At 38.9% G+C, this 14,319-nt stretch overlaps 3 protein-coding genes across 3 annotated transcripts; 1 reads left to right on the top strand and 2 right to left on the bottom strand.

The window, feature by feature from the left end:
• Nucleotides 1–3,866: 3,866 nt before the first annotated feature.
• Nucleotides 3,867–6,635, top strand: LOC113730119 (uncharacterized). Its single transcript, XM_027254608.2, has 4 exons — nt 3,867–4,134; nt 5,123–5,370; nt 5,822–6,029; nt 6,314–6,635. Exons 1-4 carry the CDS (start codon nt 4,000–4,002, stop codon nt 6,434–6,436), a joined length of 714 nt encoding a protein of 237 aa, XP_027110409.1. The 5' UTR covers nt 3,867–3,999; the 3' UTR covers nt 6,437–6,635.
• Nucleotides 6,636–7,890: 1,255 nt separating this feature from the next.
• Nucleotides 7,891–9,289, bottom strand: LOC113730118 (peroxidase 66). Its single transcript, XM_027254606.2, has 3 exons — nt 8,978–9,289; nt 8,652–8,840; nt 7,891–8,556 (listed from the first exon to the last, which is right to left on the bottom strand). Exons 1-3 carry the CDS (start codon nt 9,179–9,181, stop codon nt 7,993–7,995), a joined length of 957 nt encoding a protein of 318 aa, XP_027110407.1. The 5' UTR covers nt 9,182–9,289; the 3' UTR covers nt 7,891–7,992.
• A 1,575-nt stretch (nt 9,290–10,864) lies between these two features.
• Nucleotides 10,865–13,390, bottom strand: LOC113730180 (protein HOTHEAD). The gene is given in 5 exon segments (XM_027254699.2): nt 10,865–11,080; nt 11,197–11,601; nt 12,334–12,694; nt 12,696–12,976; nt 13,166–13,390. Coding segments are annotated over 4 exon segments (1,119 nt in total). The 5' UTR covers nt 13,248–13,390; the 3' UTR covers nt 10,865–11,080; nt 11,197–11,206.
• Nucleotides 13,391–14,319: the final 929 nt, after the last annotated feature.

The raw sequence follows: 14,319 nt of genomic DNA, 5'->3' as shown, positions 1-14,319 counted from the left end.
GATAAAAAAAACCACACGAAACTATTAGAAGCCATCATGTGGTAAGATCATGATCATAGTATGAAAATTTGAACTCTGTATCCAGGTTTAAGCAATTAATTAATGATGTTATCGAGAGGTAATATTTGGATAGAGTGGTATTATTTGAAATAATTACTGTAGTACTTTTTATGATGTGATGTATGTAAATAAAAAAGTGATTGAAAATATAAAAAGGTAGATTGAAAAATATGTTTATGATGCAAGCGAAATATTATTTGAAATAATTTGCTATCCAAACACTTCCAATGTTATATCTTTGGACACAAGAATGGAATTATAGTGCATGGAGAAAAAGAGGGAAACCAATTAATTCAAACCCCTTAGTCTTGCAATTTTACAATTAGCATATGTGCCAAATCCACTTGTTTGTTAGAGGTTAATCGAATCCGAATGCGGAGTAAAAAAATATTGATAAATCAAGAACACAATCATGTAATTACATAAATTTAGGACCTATCTGATGTCTATATTTTTATAGGGTAACAATTTAAGACTTAGAAATGTAGGGTTTGTTCGAATTGTTTATTATTTGAACAATTTTATTTTATTACATCGTAAACATATTTTTCGATCATCTCTTTATCTTACATACATCACATGAAAAAGTGCTATATAGTAATTTTTTTTTTCAAAAAATTATTGCAAATGATCTCCCATCCCAACACACGCGTTTAATCTAATTGTGTGCGTTTGGGCCGTCTGGACCGATCTTTGATGACTCTCCGAGTGTTTAATCTAATTGTGTATGTGAGTTCTTGGCTCTCGTAAGAAAAAAAAAGATCTCCCATCCCAACACACGCGTGGTATTGCAATTTAGGAACGCCGTTCAGGGTGGGGGCTGCCCATAAATTGGACTATTATTATCATATGACCAGGGCGGGACCACTTGGCGGCTGCTATGCTTCTGTGCGCTTTCAATTTTGACGAAGATAAAAAGGAAAAAGGAAGGACGATTGGGCTGGGGGGCAGGATGTCGACTTCTGCTTTCATATGACCGGCACCTTACTGGAAAATACAGCGTGCCTACTTTCCATAAACAATCAAATGTTGTATGGACTGTTTTTCCCTTCCAACAGGAACAGATACAGGGATGGAGATGGGGATTGGTCTGTTAATCGTGCAGTTTAGTTGTTTACGAGGCCCAATTACAAAGGATTCTGTTGCTGGATACCCTCCAAAGGTATTCTGGGACGCTATCTTCGTCAGTCTTACTGTATATTTGTGTTTGCATGTTGAAGGTCAAAGGGGCAGATGAATAATTTAATGATTGAGAAACTGATGATTGTCATGCATACCCATGTAGTATTTGTCTGTCCTCATCCCATCTCTTTATTACCAATATATATATATATATGTATGTATGTATATATTATTATATAGTACTAAGTACGTATAATACATTGCATGTCCTTGCAAAAGATTGACTAAGACTCTTACAAACAAATGAAATGAAATTGTGGGATCGACCGCTTGTAACATTAAATAATAAACCTTAACTAACAGATACTATGAAACTGATGATCAAGTTCGAAAGTTTCAAATAGGACGTCAAAGCATTGCAAAACGCTGTTATGGTACGAGGACTCACTACTCTTTCCTTTTGAACTTAGATGAAAACCCAAACCCAAATTGTAGTCAACCTATTGCATTTGGAATTCATCCTCAACAACACAGCAGCAATACCATGCCCGTCTCAACAGTTTCACGCCCACTAATTACAATTACCATCATCGCTATCAGGCAACTCCAAAATTTTCATCAACTGTTCTAGGCAGACTAGTAGCGAGACCCAAGAATCTTAGGTTTAGCCTCAGTCGCAGCTACAATGCCCTTCAATTATTCGTCGAATAATTCAGGGTGCATAATCTGTTAAAAGGAACATAGGATGTGTTTGGTTCATGTTCTAGAATCAGAATCGAATTTGGAATTACAAGTCCCACTATGACTACAAGTTTTGTTCATTGAACCTTACGTATTTGATTCGGGAGTGGATCATGTTTCATTCTATTAAAGATTTAATATATTTTAAAACCCAAGTTATAAGTGATTTACTAAATTATAGGAATGGGTATCATTAACTGTGATACTCAATTCGCCCGACACTTCCTTAATCTTTTTAAAGAACGTGAAACTATTTGAAATTTGAGTTAGTAACTTGGAGAGTAAGAGTTGGTCTAAGAGTAGCATTGTAGTAAAATCGATCTTTCCTTAACTTGAACTCGAACCATGAATCTGACAGTAAGAAAGAACTCTTTCTCCTATCCTCTAAGCTAAGTTAAGCTAAATTTAGGGCCTGTTTAGAACCTCAAGTTTTTAGCAATTTTGTATAATACTAGTTTTTTAACAACTTTTGCTACAGGAACCCCCAAAAAACTTATCAAAGTTTTTAACCTACACTTCAAAATAATACACAAAAAACTTTCCCTTCAACTTTTCTTCTTTTTCCTCCCCCATCCACCCCACCATGTCCTCCATCGCCGGCCACCACCTCCACCACCGCTTCTGGCGCCAGTCACTATTCCGATTGTTATTGCCGGCCTTTCTCTTTTCTCTTTTTTTCTCTTCCTCTCCCTCACCCTCTCCCCGTTTGACCGATCTGTTGGTGTATGTCTTTATTTTATTTTTTTTTCCTTTCTCCCTCCCCCCTCTCCCACTACCTTCCCCCTCCCGCTAGCTGCGATTTGGTCGCGCAGAAGATGTCCTATGGGCGGGGTCTGCCGACTGACTGGGAGTTTACTTTCTTTTGGGCATTCTTCTAAGAGAAATCGCGAGTATCTTTTATTGATAGGGTTCCCACCCAAGCATCGAACAAGGCAGCTTCAAAGGCTCTTTACGAGTCCTCTCCACAAGCCACCAGGCGCTAAGACTTCTATGGAAGGTGAGCGGCGAAGGCTAACACAAGAAAGTAGAAGTGACAGCTCACTCACCAATCCAAATCTCTTCGGGCAGTCCAATATTGTAGATCAAGAGAGAAAGCCAATCCACAGCTTATTCGGATTGGACTTGGGCCTCATCTTTTTGCAAAAAGCTGCTCCACGGTGGCAGGAGAGGGGAGGAGAGGGGGAGAGACAAAGCTAAAAAAAAAAATCCATGGCTGCAACAACTCTGGCGTCGAATGGTGAGGGGGAGGGGTGAGGAGAGGGGGAGGGAGAGGGAGGGGAAGAGGGCAAAGGTGCCGGGGGAGGAGGAAGGGAGAGATGCTAGGGAAGAGAAAAAGAGGGGCAGAGGTGCCGAGAGAGAGAAAAATAGGGGCAGAGCGGCAACTGATGCAGTGGGAGGAAGGAAGAAAGGTGCCGGGGGAGGGGGAAGGGAGAAGAAGAAGAAATAAAGAAAAAGAAAGAAAAAAGTTTTTCAACCTAAAAATTTTTCTTACAACTTCTACAGTAATCTACAGTAAAGTTTTAAACAAACACCTAAAAAACTCACCTTCCAAACGGGGCTTTAGTGCCATTTGCAAAAATTATTCTCTTTTTTCCCTTTCATATGCTAAGTAAAGAGGAAAGAAAAGGAATCAAATCATGTGCTACTGCACCCCTCCAATGTAGATGGACATTTGTTTCTAGCTTTTGCATTATCCTGTTCGGTCTAACTTTCTTTTTTTTGCATTACATTGTTGAATTTTCCTTTTTCCTATTACCCTAGACTAGTGTAGATGATGCTTTTTCTTATATATAGTAGTACCAAGAAAAGAGGAAAAAACTCAAAAAGAGCTAGAGTGCAAAATGTTTTGGTTAGGTTTTTGGTGTTCAAACGAGAACTTGGGCTTAATATCTTCCATAAGATGGTCCATTCCAAAACGTAACATGGGTTAGAAAATGGGTGAAGATAGGGTGCGGGTTTCCGATAACTGAGAAAAGGACTTAGAAGGCAGGCATGTGAATATATCTTCATGGACTCCTCTGAGCCCAACAAGTGGAACCCGTTGAATGCTTAACAAAATCAAACAGAACCAAAAGAATGAAAGTGATGAAGAGAAAGATGGGAGAACGAAAGAAAAAGGACAGCAAGAAATCAAGAACATCCGAGTGGCCATTGATTAAACCCAAGTCTAATCTCGAAATCACTCGTCTGAAAGACAACGACCTTTTTACTGTATGCTTTCGATTCCGATAATCCCTTTTCACCTGTCATCACTCGCCTTTCTTTTCTGATTCTGTTTTTTTGGGTTTGTTTCTGTTGTGGTAAATTTATGCCAATCTGAACAAGGTTCTGCGCATAACAATTGGATTATTTTAATTGGTGTGGCTACCTGAACTTTCCCTAATCCTCTTATAAGATTACTTGGAAACCATAATTTGAATTCTGGCTAACGGATAATGGTTTCGATAGCTTCGCGTTTGGGATGGGTGCTCTTTGATGGGCTTTGATATTGTAAATCAAATTCATTACGGTTTTGGCTTCGAAATGTCCTCTTTTTTTTTTTGTTTGGTTTCTTTTACATGTTTAAGCATCTTACCAAAGTACATGCTCTCGGTTTGCAAATGGGTCCTTGTCATTCCACTAAATTGTTGAGCACTTTTTTATTGCCAATTTTACTTAATGGCTTTGAGGTCTTCTTATGTTGAGTGAGCTTTAGTAAGTAGTTTATTCTTGATATCACCTGCTGCAGCAGCTTATGATAGGGCTTCTGCTTTAACGTCTGTCATGCTTGGACTGCACTGCCGCATTTTCTAGCTTGTTATTCTCTAGCTGAATGTTGAATATAGGCTGTCTTTTTAAATGAGCTCATTTTGCCATTATTTTGGCTAGCATGGATGCGAACTCTATAATTGGTTCAAAAAATAGACTAAGACACTTGTGCATTATGCGATTTTGGCTACAAGTGACCATCTTTGCGTGTTCATCAACCGGTAGGTTGATATCTTGGCTACAAGTGGCCATCTATTTATCCTTCAGTTTATGGAGAAATTATGTCCGCCTGTTCTAATTTCCTTCTTATGATTCTTTAGTTGTTAAGTATGATAATTTGGTGCCTACCAAAAAAAAAGTATGATAATCTGGTTATGTGGATGACTAAGACAATTTTAGGTTTGGCTTCAGCTCTTACCAATTCTTTGCTTTCTTTGTTTAAGGTACTCAGGTGAATGGTTTCTTCTCTTCTGGTGAGTCAAAAGCATTTATTAAAGTTGCAGAGTCTATTGGATTTGTTCACCAAGGAAGTCTTGGTCCAACAAGAGGTGAAGCTTATCGAGACAATGATCGTATATCTGTACAAGATCCAGTTCTTGCAGATGCAATATGGAGTTCTGGACTGAACAAGTTACTTTCTGATTTGAAGATTCGTGGGAAAACTGCAATTGGTTTAAACCCAAATCTTAGATTTTACAGGTCCTAAATGTGTGTTCGTCTTTCTTGGTGCTGGACTAACCTAGAATCTTAAATTAACTAAAGTAATTCGAGGGAAGGTTACTGTGGTTGGTAATCATTGCACCTGATTACCAAGCCTCAGCAAAACCACCCACGCCCAATTAAAAAAAAAAAAAACTCAAACCAAAAAAGTCGCCTACTATTGTTCTTTGGTTATGGTGAGGGCCTATGAACTGTATATAAATGAGGTAACTTGAACTTTAGCTGCTGTGGGAGTCAGTTGGGGGTGGGATGGGTGTGGAGAGGGATGGGAGGATACCCCCAAAAAAAAAACAAAAAAAGAGCTGCTGTGGGAGTCAAGTCAAGTTTATGACCTAGAATGCAGTACTGTATTAGTTACTTTTGGCAATTCAACATGTTTCTGTGAAATAAAGTTTGGCACTTCATAGCACTATAATCTTATGTTTCTCAGGTATAAAGCTGGTCAGCGATTTGGACGACATATTGATGAAAGCATTGATCTTGGGGATGGGAAGCGCACCCACTATACCTTGCTAATTTATCTCAGTGGTGGTTCCCGATCCAAAACCAGAAATGATAACACGCAAGATTCTGCATCTGAGACTATAGTTGGAGGAGAGACTGTTTTTTATGGTCCTAGAAATGCCTTAGTGGCTGAGGTAGATGTCTTTCTGCTTCTATTATGTTATGTGCTCTTGATTCTGCCCTCTTTCCCATATCTCAACCCCCTTCATCAAATGGGACAGTTTATACAAAAAATAAGAAGTCCCAAAAGCTACTTAGGTAAAAAGAAATAGGGAAGTCAATTGAATTAGAAGACTTCAATTTACATTCAACTGCATAACAGAGCAATAAAGAGGTGTGTTGTGTAAGATTTCTTCCTTGTACATTTGGCTTGGTGGAGCTTGTCGCATCAAGTGTTCTAATATCGTGAAATCCTCAGGTACCACCAACTGAAGGAATGGCTCTCCTGCACGTTCATGGGGATAGGTGTATGCTGCATGAAGCTCGGAATGTTCATACGGGAGTCAAATATGTGTTACGATCAGATGTAGTATTTGCTTGACTATTGTTTGTCAGCATCCAGTATACTGGGAAAGGTTCTGTGGTTTGACTTTATGTGCTTATCATTATAAGCCTCTTCTCAATTATAATCAACAATGCTTTCCTTTTTTGTATCTTCAAAGATGGATATCATGTACTCTAAATCAGTTGAATGAATTGTTTATAATTGAAAACATATAGACATTAGAGTGTTATGTTAACTGAATTCTTGATAAAATACTGGTAACTTTTTTCCCCCTCTGGATTCATACGATGTTTCTACAGTGTGGGAATGCTTAGAGATTTTGGGTGCTTGAGATTCAATTGTAATTTGATCTAAAAATTCTCCTTTTAGTTTTACTTTTATGGGTAGGCGGAAGTCATTATTGAGCTTGGGAAGAAGATTGGCAACGTACATTTCATGTCTGACCTTTTTAAAACTAAGTACTTTACCCATTTCTTTGTTTTCTTAATGATCGTAAATCAGTTTTCCTATCACTTCCCGGTTGAAGCTTCAGATAAACTCTGAGAATTGTGAATATCAGCAATTAGTGCTGCAGTATGGTATGGCAGCAGAGTAGCTTTAGATCCCAAGGCTTTATGCAGTTAATTGGTAACTGTGTAATCTTTGCGATTTGATTTGTATGGACTTGGTGAGTGAATGATAAATTTTGGTTCCTTAATTGATCATCAAAGTTCAGTTGCCACATAACATAAGGCAGACGATGCACTTCAGTCTGCATCGCTTCCTTTCCTTTGGTCAAGGAGTAGACACAACCCGATAGAATTTGCTCAATTGCTTCTCTTATATTGCTCAGGTGAGTCAAACGAAAGAGGTCATATTTCTGCCTTAACGATCTCTTGTTTTGATCTGAATCCGTTGTCTCTGTTCTTACTTAACCGGTCATACAAAAACTTTCCGTTCAGTATCTTGACGTCTTTCAGGTACTTTGACATAGCTTGGGCACCAGTAAAATTTCGTACCTTTAGTTGACTGCTACTGTAACAAATCGTTGTTCGATATAGGATTTCTCAAAGAAAGATGTGGAGACGGCACAAACTATATTGTTTTTCTTGGGCACCAATAAAATTTCCGTTGCTCGATATAGTTTTTCTCAAAGAAAGATGTGGAGAAGGCACAAACTATATAGATTTTGTTGGTCGTTTTTGGTATGCACCATGGTTGAATTTGTTCTCTTTTTCATTTCTTGGTCGTTCTAAATGCTCTTGTTGAATAATTTCTCTTAATTTGTGTATCCATCTTCAATTTCTATATTATCATCGAAATATTGACTTGTATCAAAGTTGAATAAGAGTCCATTCTAACAAAAGAAACCATGAAATTGGTGCACTCAATTAACAAAAGGGAATGGAGCTGAAAATACGTACTGGAAAATGAACTGATTTCACTCCCTCGCACTTAAGAGCAAGCCCCGGTCCTTGCCACCCCCCCCCCCCTTTCCAAAATCCAGTACGTACAGGAATTCATCGGTCGGAAGAAAACTTTTTATTGTCTCTCAAACATTGAAAGTGTCTCACGCTCGAAACAAACACGCGGACAACAAAGACACAGCAGAGTCAGTTCACAACTCTGCATTTTGTTCTCACTTCTCCATGTTCATTAACACCAACATTACCCAGTCTCACCATTGAAGATGCAAATTCCGAAAAGAACAGTGCTTGATCTCTGGCGAATGATTCAACAATCCATTTAGTCCTGTGATCACCGTACAAGGCCTGGTCTGATGCAAACACGCCTTTTCCTGCAATAACTCGCTTGTAGTATTCATTATCAAAAGTAGATGCGGATGAGTCCAGGAACTGTCCTGCATTGCTGTCTGTATGGTGTTTTGGGCATTTCTTCGTCAGGTTTTCTGCGAAGTCTGTGTTCAAGGTAGGATCAACCTCGTGCAACGAACTAAAATTTCGAAGCCTGGCTTCAAAGGAAGAGCAATGTGAAAATCCTAGGGTGTGTCCACCGGAAAGAGCAACCAAATCTTTAACGCCTAAACCCCTCTTTGCAAAACTCTGAATAAGTTGCGTTGAATTGGAGGATGGTGCTGGCAAGTTAATTGTTTCATTAGCTATGGAGACTCTTCCGTCTTTTCTTCCTTTGAGTACATTCCAGTGTGGACCTCCAGACTGAAAAAAAGAAAAAAAAAAAAAAGGGATAGCAATGAAGTTACTTAGAATACAATTATTGATTCATGGAAAGTGGGCCGCAAATAAGAAATTACCATTGCTACCACATCTCTTGCCGCGACAGCAATTATATCAGCACAAGAAACTGTATGCGGACAAGCAGATTCAAGTTTAGTTTTGGCATCATCAATCACATAGAATGATCGAACTGAGATGTTTGGAGGGCCGTCTTTTTCTGCTTTGTTTCCCGGAGTTGAGTCGAGCAAAATTGACGCATCACACCCCTGTCATTTTAAGACAAAAATCTTTGAGAGTTCCAAATGTATATTCTGCATGTTTTGTTTGATGTACCATGCACACATTAGCAAGTTCTTTTGTGTGTGTGTTTCGACTTTCGAAGAGATGGAGAGAGGGAGGATACCCTTATGAAACAATCATGGAAGAACATTCTGAGGATGCGAGCAGGGACTTTACGATCATATAATGAAGCATTACGAAGAGTTTGAAAGATGATACTTTCAGCCTGAGGACATGTTTTGTCATAGTAGTGGGCATCAAGAACTGCCTTTGTCAACGGAATTGCGATTAAAAGAACGACGACGATATGCTGAACCAGAGGAGCCATATATATATATATATATGTGTGTGTGTATGTATGTGTTGATCAAGAGCCGGATTAGATATGAGATGGGAGATGATCGCTAGTCGACAATGTGAAGATGAAATGGCATAGAAGCATACATGCAGGTATATAAACTGTTCTGATGGCGGGCCGAAAGAATCAACAAATGGTGGTAGAGTAGGGTAGGCTAGTCGCATATTTTCCATTTGCTGCATTATGCAAATCCCTATAGAATACTTTGAAGCTACTCCAGATGTATGACAAAGTACAAACAAACAATTGCAAAAAAAAATAAGGAAGCTGCTTTAGGACAAAGCATTCACAGATAGGTACTTGACTCTTTTGACACTAGGATTTTTCTTCTTTAGCGCACACAGATTATAAAATTAAAACTTAAATAAGATTTTTTTTTTTTTTTTGCTGGAATCAAAGATTGAAGCATAATTCGTGGTTGATATATCTTCTAGAGTTTGTTGGGGCCGGCCGGCCGGCCGTTAGATTATTTCTATCAGTTGGGCATAAATTACAACGTACACGCTAAGGTGAACAGATCGCAAGAGCTGGAGGACACATTTCTTCTGTACTTTTTCTTTCAGTACTTCATCATCGTTTCTCAATATAGTACAAAGGTCTTCATATAGGTAATTAATTAACCCCATGTACTTCAGAGGATTTTGATAGTGTGACTTCATTTGTGTCATTTTATATATGCCTAAAAAAGCTGTGGTCTTTTCAGGATAGTCTTTGGACCTGGCGAAATTAATTACCATGACCTTCAAATTCTTTCAGTGAAATCAAATTCTTTCAGTGAAAACTTTCAATAATCTCTAATGTATTTTTAGCCTATTTTTGTGAATGAGAATAGTGGCATAGGGCAGGCCACATTTACTAATTTTAACCTCTATTTTTCACTAAACTAACCAACCTTAATGTGTGTTGCATGCGGTGTGATGAGATATACATGCACTTTTAACTACTTAGTTCTTGTGCCAAGCTTATAAATGAGTAGCCAATTCGAACATCAGAACAGGAGCCTGAAAAAAAAAAAAAAAAAAAAGAGAGATGTATGAGGTGAGACTTGAGAAGCTGGGAAATTATTAACTCTCAAATTATATAATAGTTTCGAATTCAACAAAGGTATGTCAGACCAAAAATCTAGTATGCAAATTTACAGTTGTCTTGAAAATTCCTTTCTAATTAGATTCCTCCTCTAGCCTTGTCCATAAATTCTTTGTTGGTGGAGACTTGAGATGTAGGAAAATGCAGTTGAAAGGAGATGCCCCTCCTTTTTCTGTTGCAATTACATTACATGTCGCATTGCGCTTTAAGCTTACTAAATGTACGAAATTGTCAACCCAATATATTTTCTTGTAAGTTTGCCATGATCGTTGATAATCTTTATGTAATTGACAAATAGATTCTAGGCTGTCTCATTTTCAGAATTGCTCAAGCACTGATGTGGAAGTGGACCAGAAACGGACCGCCATAAAAACCAAACAGGAAAAATACTCGGTAACGAAAAAAGAAAAATGGGAGGAACAACGAATTAAGCAAAAGCTTGATCACCAGGGCTTCCTAAGTTTTCTTTCCCCCTAAATCATCATGTTATTAAATGGCGATTCTTATCCTACGTATGCAAATCCCAGACACTGTGAGATTATATTAAATTTATACAAATTATGCGGATGAAAAAACAGCCTGTCATCAGATTAACAGAGCAGCAGCAAATCATTAAGTTCTCAATTCCGGACATATCCCCACCGCTAACATGATCAGTTATATTATATAGGAGTATAAAAGAAAACAAAAGCAGTAAATGGATAATCCGGTCTTGTCTGTCAATCTTCTACCGCTTCATTGCATTGGGAATCTCTCTCATTCAGAATCCTTTGTCCCATGTACCTGCATCACAAGAGAGATAGATACCCGTATTCGTTAGCAGAAGATTGGCTAGGCAAATGCTGGAATGATACTAATAAGAAGAAGAAACTAAACATGCTGGCCAATTTCTGGTTTACCTGCCCAGCATCATGACAGTGGCTTGTGGTACTGTTGATTGAGGCCGTGCACCCAATTAAAGGCAACGGGTCCACTAGCAGATTCGACGTAGCTACCGAACTGGGTGATGCCAACAATTTGAATGAGGGAAGTCTCCACGGGGCGACGCGAAGGAACCACGATGGCGTTCATTGGGTTGTCCGCCATTCCCTGACCCACCATGGGCTGGTCCAACAACACTTTGATGCCGTGCGTCCTTAGGTGTCCAGTTGGCCCAATACCACTCAACATCAGCAATTGTGGGCTTCCTAGTGCTCCGGCTGATAAAATGATCTCGTTCGCCCAGCCTCTGTTCAGGAACGCCAGATGCCTGTTCCCACTAGGGTCCAAGAACAAGACTCCATGGGCTCTTGGTCTTGGAAGCTCTGAGCCAACCCATGATGAGGTCACCTCAATTACAACATTACAGACTGTGACCTCATTCTTGATATTCTTACATATTCTTAAAAATCTTTTGAATTACTCCATTTTTTTAAAAATTTTGATGTGCCAGGCCGGAGGACAAATAATCAATAACTGTAGCTTTTAGAAACCTTATTCTGAACCCAGTAGCAATCGATCTCAAGAAATATATATATATATATATAATTGAAAAAAATTGCAAAATAGAATTCAAAGCAGAAGACCAACAAATTCAAGCAATCAAACTGAAAGAGTAAAAAACCGCTACATTCCGAGATTGTATACGTCTCTAACTCTCAACAACTTTTGGTGTCTTGCAAGCTGGCCTCGTTGAAAACTAGATTGCTAAGTGCTGATCTCTCTCTTTTTCTCTTTTTTTCTCTTTTTTTTTTTTTGAAGGGGGCGGGGGTGTTTTAAATTTAATCAGCTAGAACTGAATTTCACTGCATCTTTCTTTCGCATGCAGGTTATGAATTACCACGTACTATTACTGCTACTGATGATGTAAGTGGAAAATTAAGAAGAGGGCTTGCTATTAGTAATTGTTTTACCTGCCACTTTGCTAATCTGAATGATAATTCAATGATTGATTAAAGATGACTACTTACGCAGGAAAGCATATATCGAAGGTAGTATAGTAATTAATTACATGAAGATTTGAGCAGTAGTAGTGATTGACTAATTAAATAACGTACTTTCTGTCTTGAACAAGATTTGCTCCACGATTGCCTGCAAATAGAGAGTGATGTTTGGTGGATGAGCATACTCGAGCAAATCTGCAGCGGTGTGTCTGTAGCCACTTCCATCAAAGGTGGTGCCCCCCACCTTAGTCCCCTTCACATGATCGTACGTAAATCCGTTGTACGGGAATTGCCCGGCTTCCAGCAAACCACTCCTCACCGCCGATTGCCACGCCCCCACTTCCGGCTCGAATACCACCTTGTTTTCCACCCACTCGTACGACTCGTTCACTGCCCTCTGATCCCACCCCATCCTGCTGACGTAGTCGGTGCTCGCCCTCGAGTAGAACCCCGCATTCAAGGCCGTCCCGCCCCCCTAACACCCTGGCTCTGTGGTTGATCACTCCGTCGGTGGAAATGAATAGCTGGGAAGGGGATGATGGGGAGGTATTCGCTAGGGTGGCACCGAACCCTTTTATGTCCATTACGTTGGGGTCGTCGTATGGCAAGCCGCCCCTTTCCAGCAAAAGCACTCGACCTCCCTGGGACAGGGTGGCTGCCAAAGCGCATCCTGAAGTTCCTCCGCCGACGATTATGTAGTCGTAGAACACTAGAGGCGGAGCCGCTGTAGCATCTTTGGCGAATGTGTGGTAGGGAGCTGCAGGTTATATGCGTTCCAAAACTTTCTATTAGTATTTAGCAAATTTACGAGAATTGATCAAACAATTAATAGCCGGACGTATATGATGTTTTTGTTAATTTGGAGTATGGGAAGAATTATCTTGAATGAATGTGAATAACGCAACACGACAACATCAGTAATCTTAGAGAGTCGGCCGGAGAGAACCTGGCTCGGAGAAGGAAGAACAAATGAGGCATAGAATTCCAACAAGAGTAGCGAGAATCGAACTCCACTTTCCTGTATTCATCCTTTATGGCGTCCAAACTCTGAAAGTCCCTAATGAAGAAACAAAAATTTGCAAAACTCTGACAGCTGATTCTTGCTGCACCAACACCAATAACTCAACTAATCTTCTTTTCGAAGCCTGGCAATCCTGATGAGTATCTGCATTTCTTAATTGACAGGTACAAAGATGATCACTGTGTTTTTTTTTTTGTCGGATAATCCGAAGGGAGGGAATTTTGATAGTTGAGCAATGCAAATTTCACCCCTTGTTTTATCCAAAGATTCTATCAGCCTTCTTCTTAAAGACCTCACTGGTTATTTTCTACGAGTTTTACACTCCCACCTCTTTCTCTTTGCTTACGTGACGGCTAGTAAATGCCTGATTCTCCCACTCCAAGCACTTCTTTTATACAATATTGTGGGCGGCATACATTTAACAATTTGTCCTGACCTGAGCAAACAATAATGAATTTAACTTTTACTTTTTTTTTTCTTTTAGGATTATCTTAAAGATCTTCTTTCTTTCTTTTGTCCAGGCAATTTTAAAGACCTTGTTGGGATCCCATTAGCCTAATTCTACACCCACCTTCCGTAAAATTAATTGAATTACACAATCACTTTGTGCTTTAAATTGCCATGCAGATTCTTATAAAGAAAAAATTGACTCAGCTAATTAAATGCATAAATTGACTCACAACAAGTACTTGTTTTGGAGCCATGTGGACTTTGGTTTTACTTTTGTTTCTTGAGGAAACAATAATTATATATGTATATTGCAATATTCCTGGTCTCATTTGCGTTGAGGTTTTCTTTCTTTCTTTCTTTTTTTTTTTTTAACAGGACTCTCTAGAAATACTCCCTTTTCTTTTCGTTATACAGTGCATGAAGCAGAATATGAGTATAATCAAATCAATTACCAGGTGATACATTAATCTAATGCATACATGTACTGTCATACAAGAAAGAAGACCAAGATTTTTTTTAAAAAAATAAAAATAAAAAGTGGAGGAAGCAAAAAATGGTTGATCTACCTAATACGCATAAAAACCATTAATTTTTTTTTTTTAAAAAATGTAGACTTGGGTCTGCCTGCA

This window comes from Coffea arabica, chromosome 2e, assembly GCF_036785885.1.
Source record: "Coffea arabica cultivar ET-39 chromosome 2e, Coffea Arabica ET-39 HiFi, whole genome shotgun sequence".
In the NCBI taxonomy this organism is placed as follows: domain Eukaryota; kingdom Viridiplantae; phylum Streptophyta; class Magnoliopsida; order Gentianales; family Rubiaceae; genus Coffea; species Coffea arabica.
Note: the sequence above shows the minus strand (reverse complement) of the source record. Positions and strands in the feature narration are given on the sequence as shown.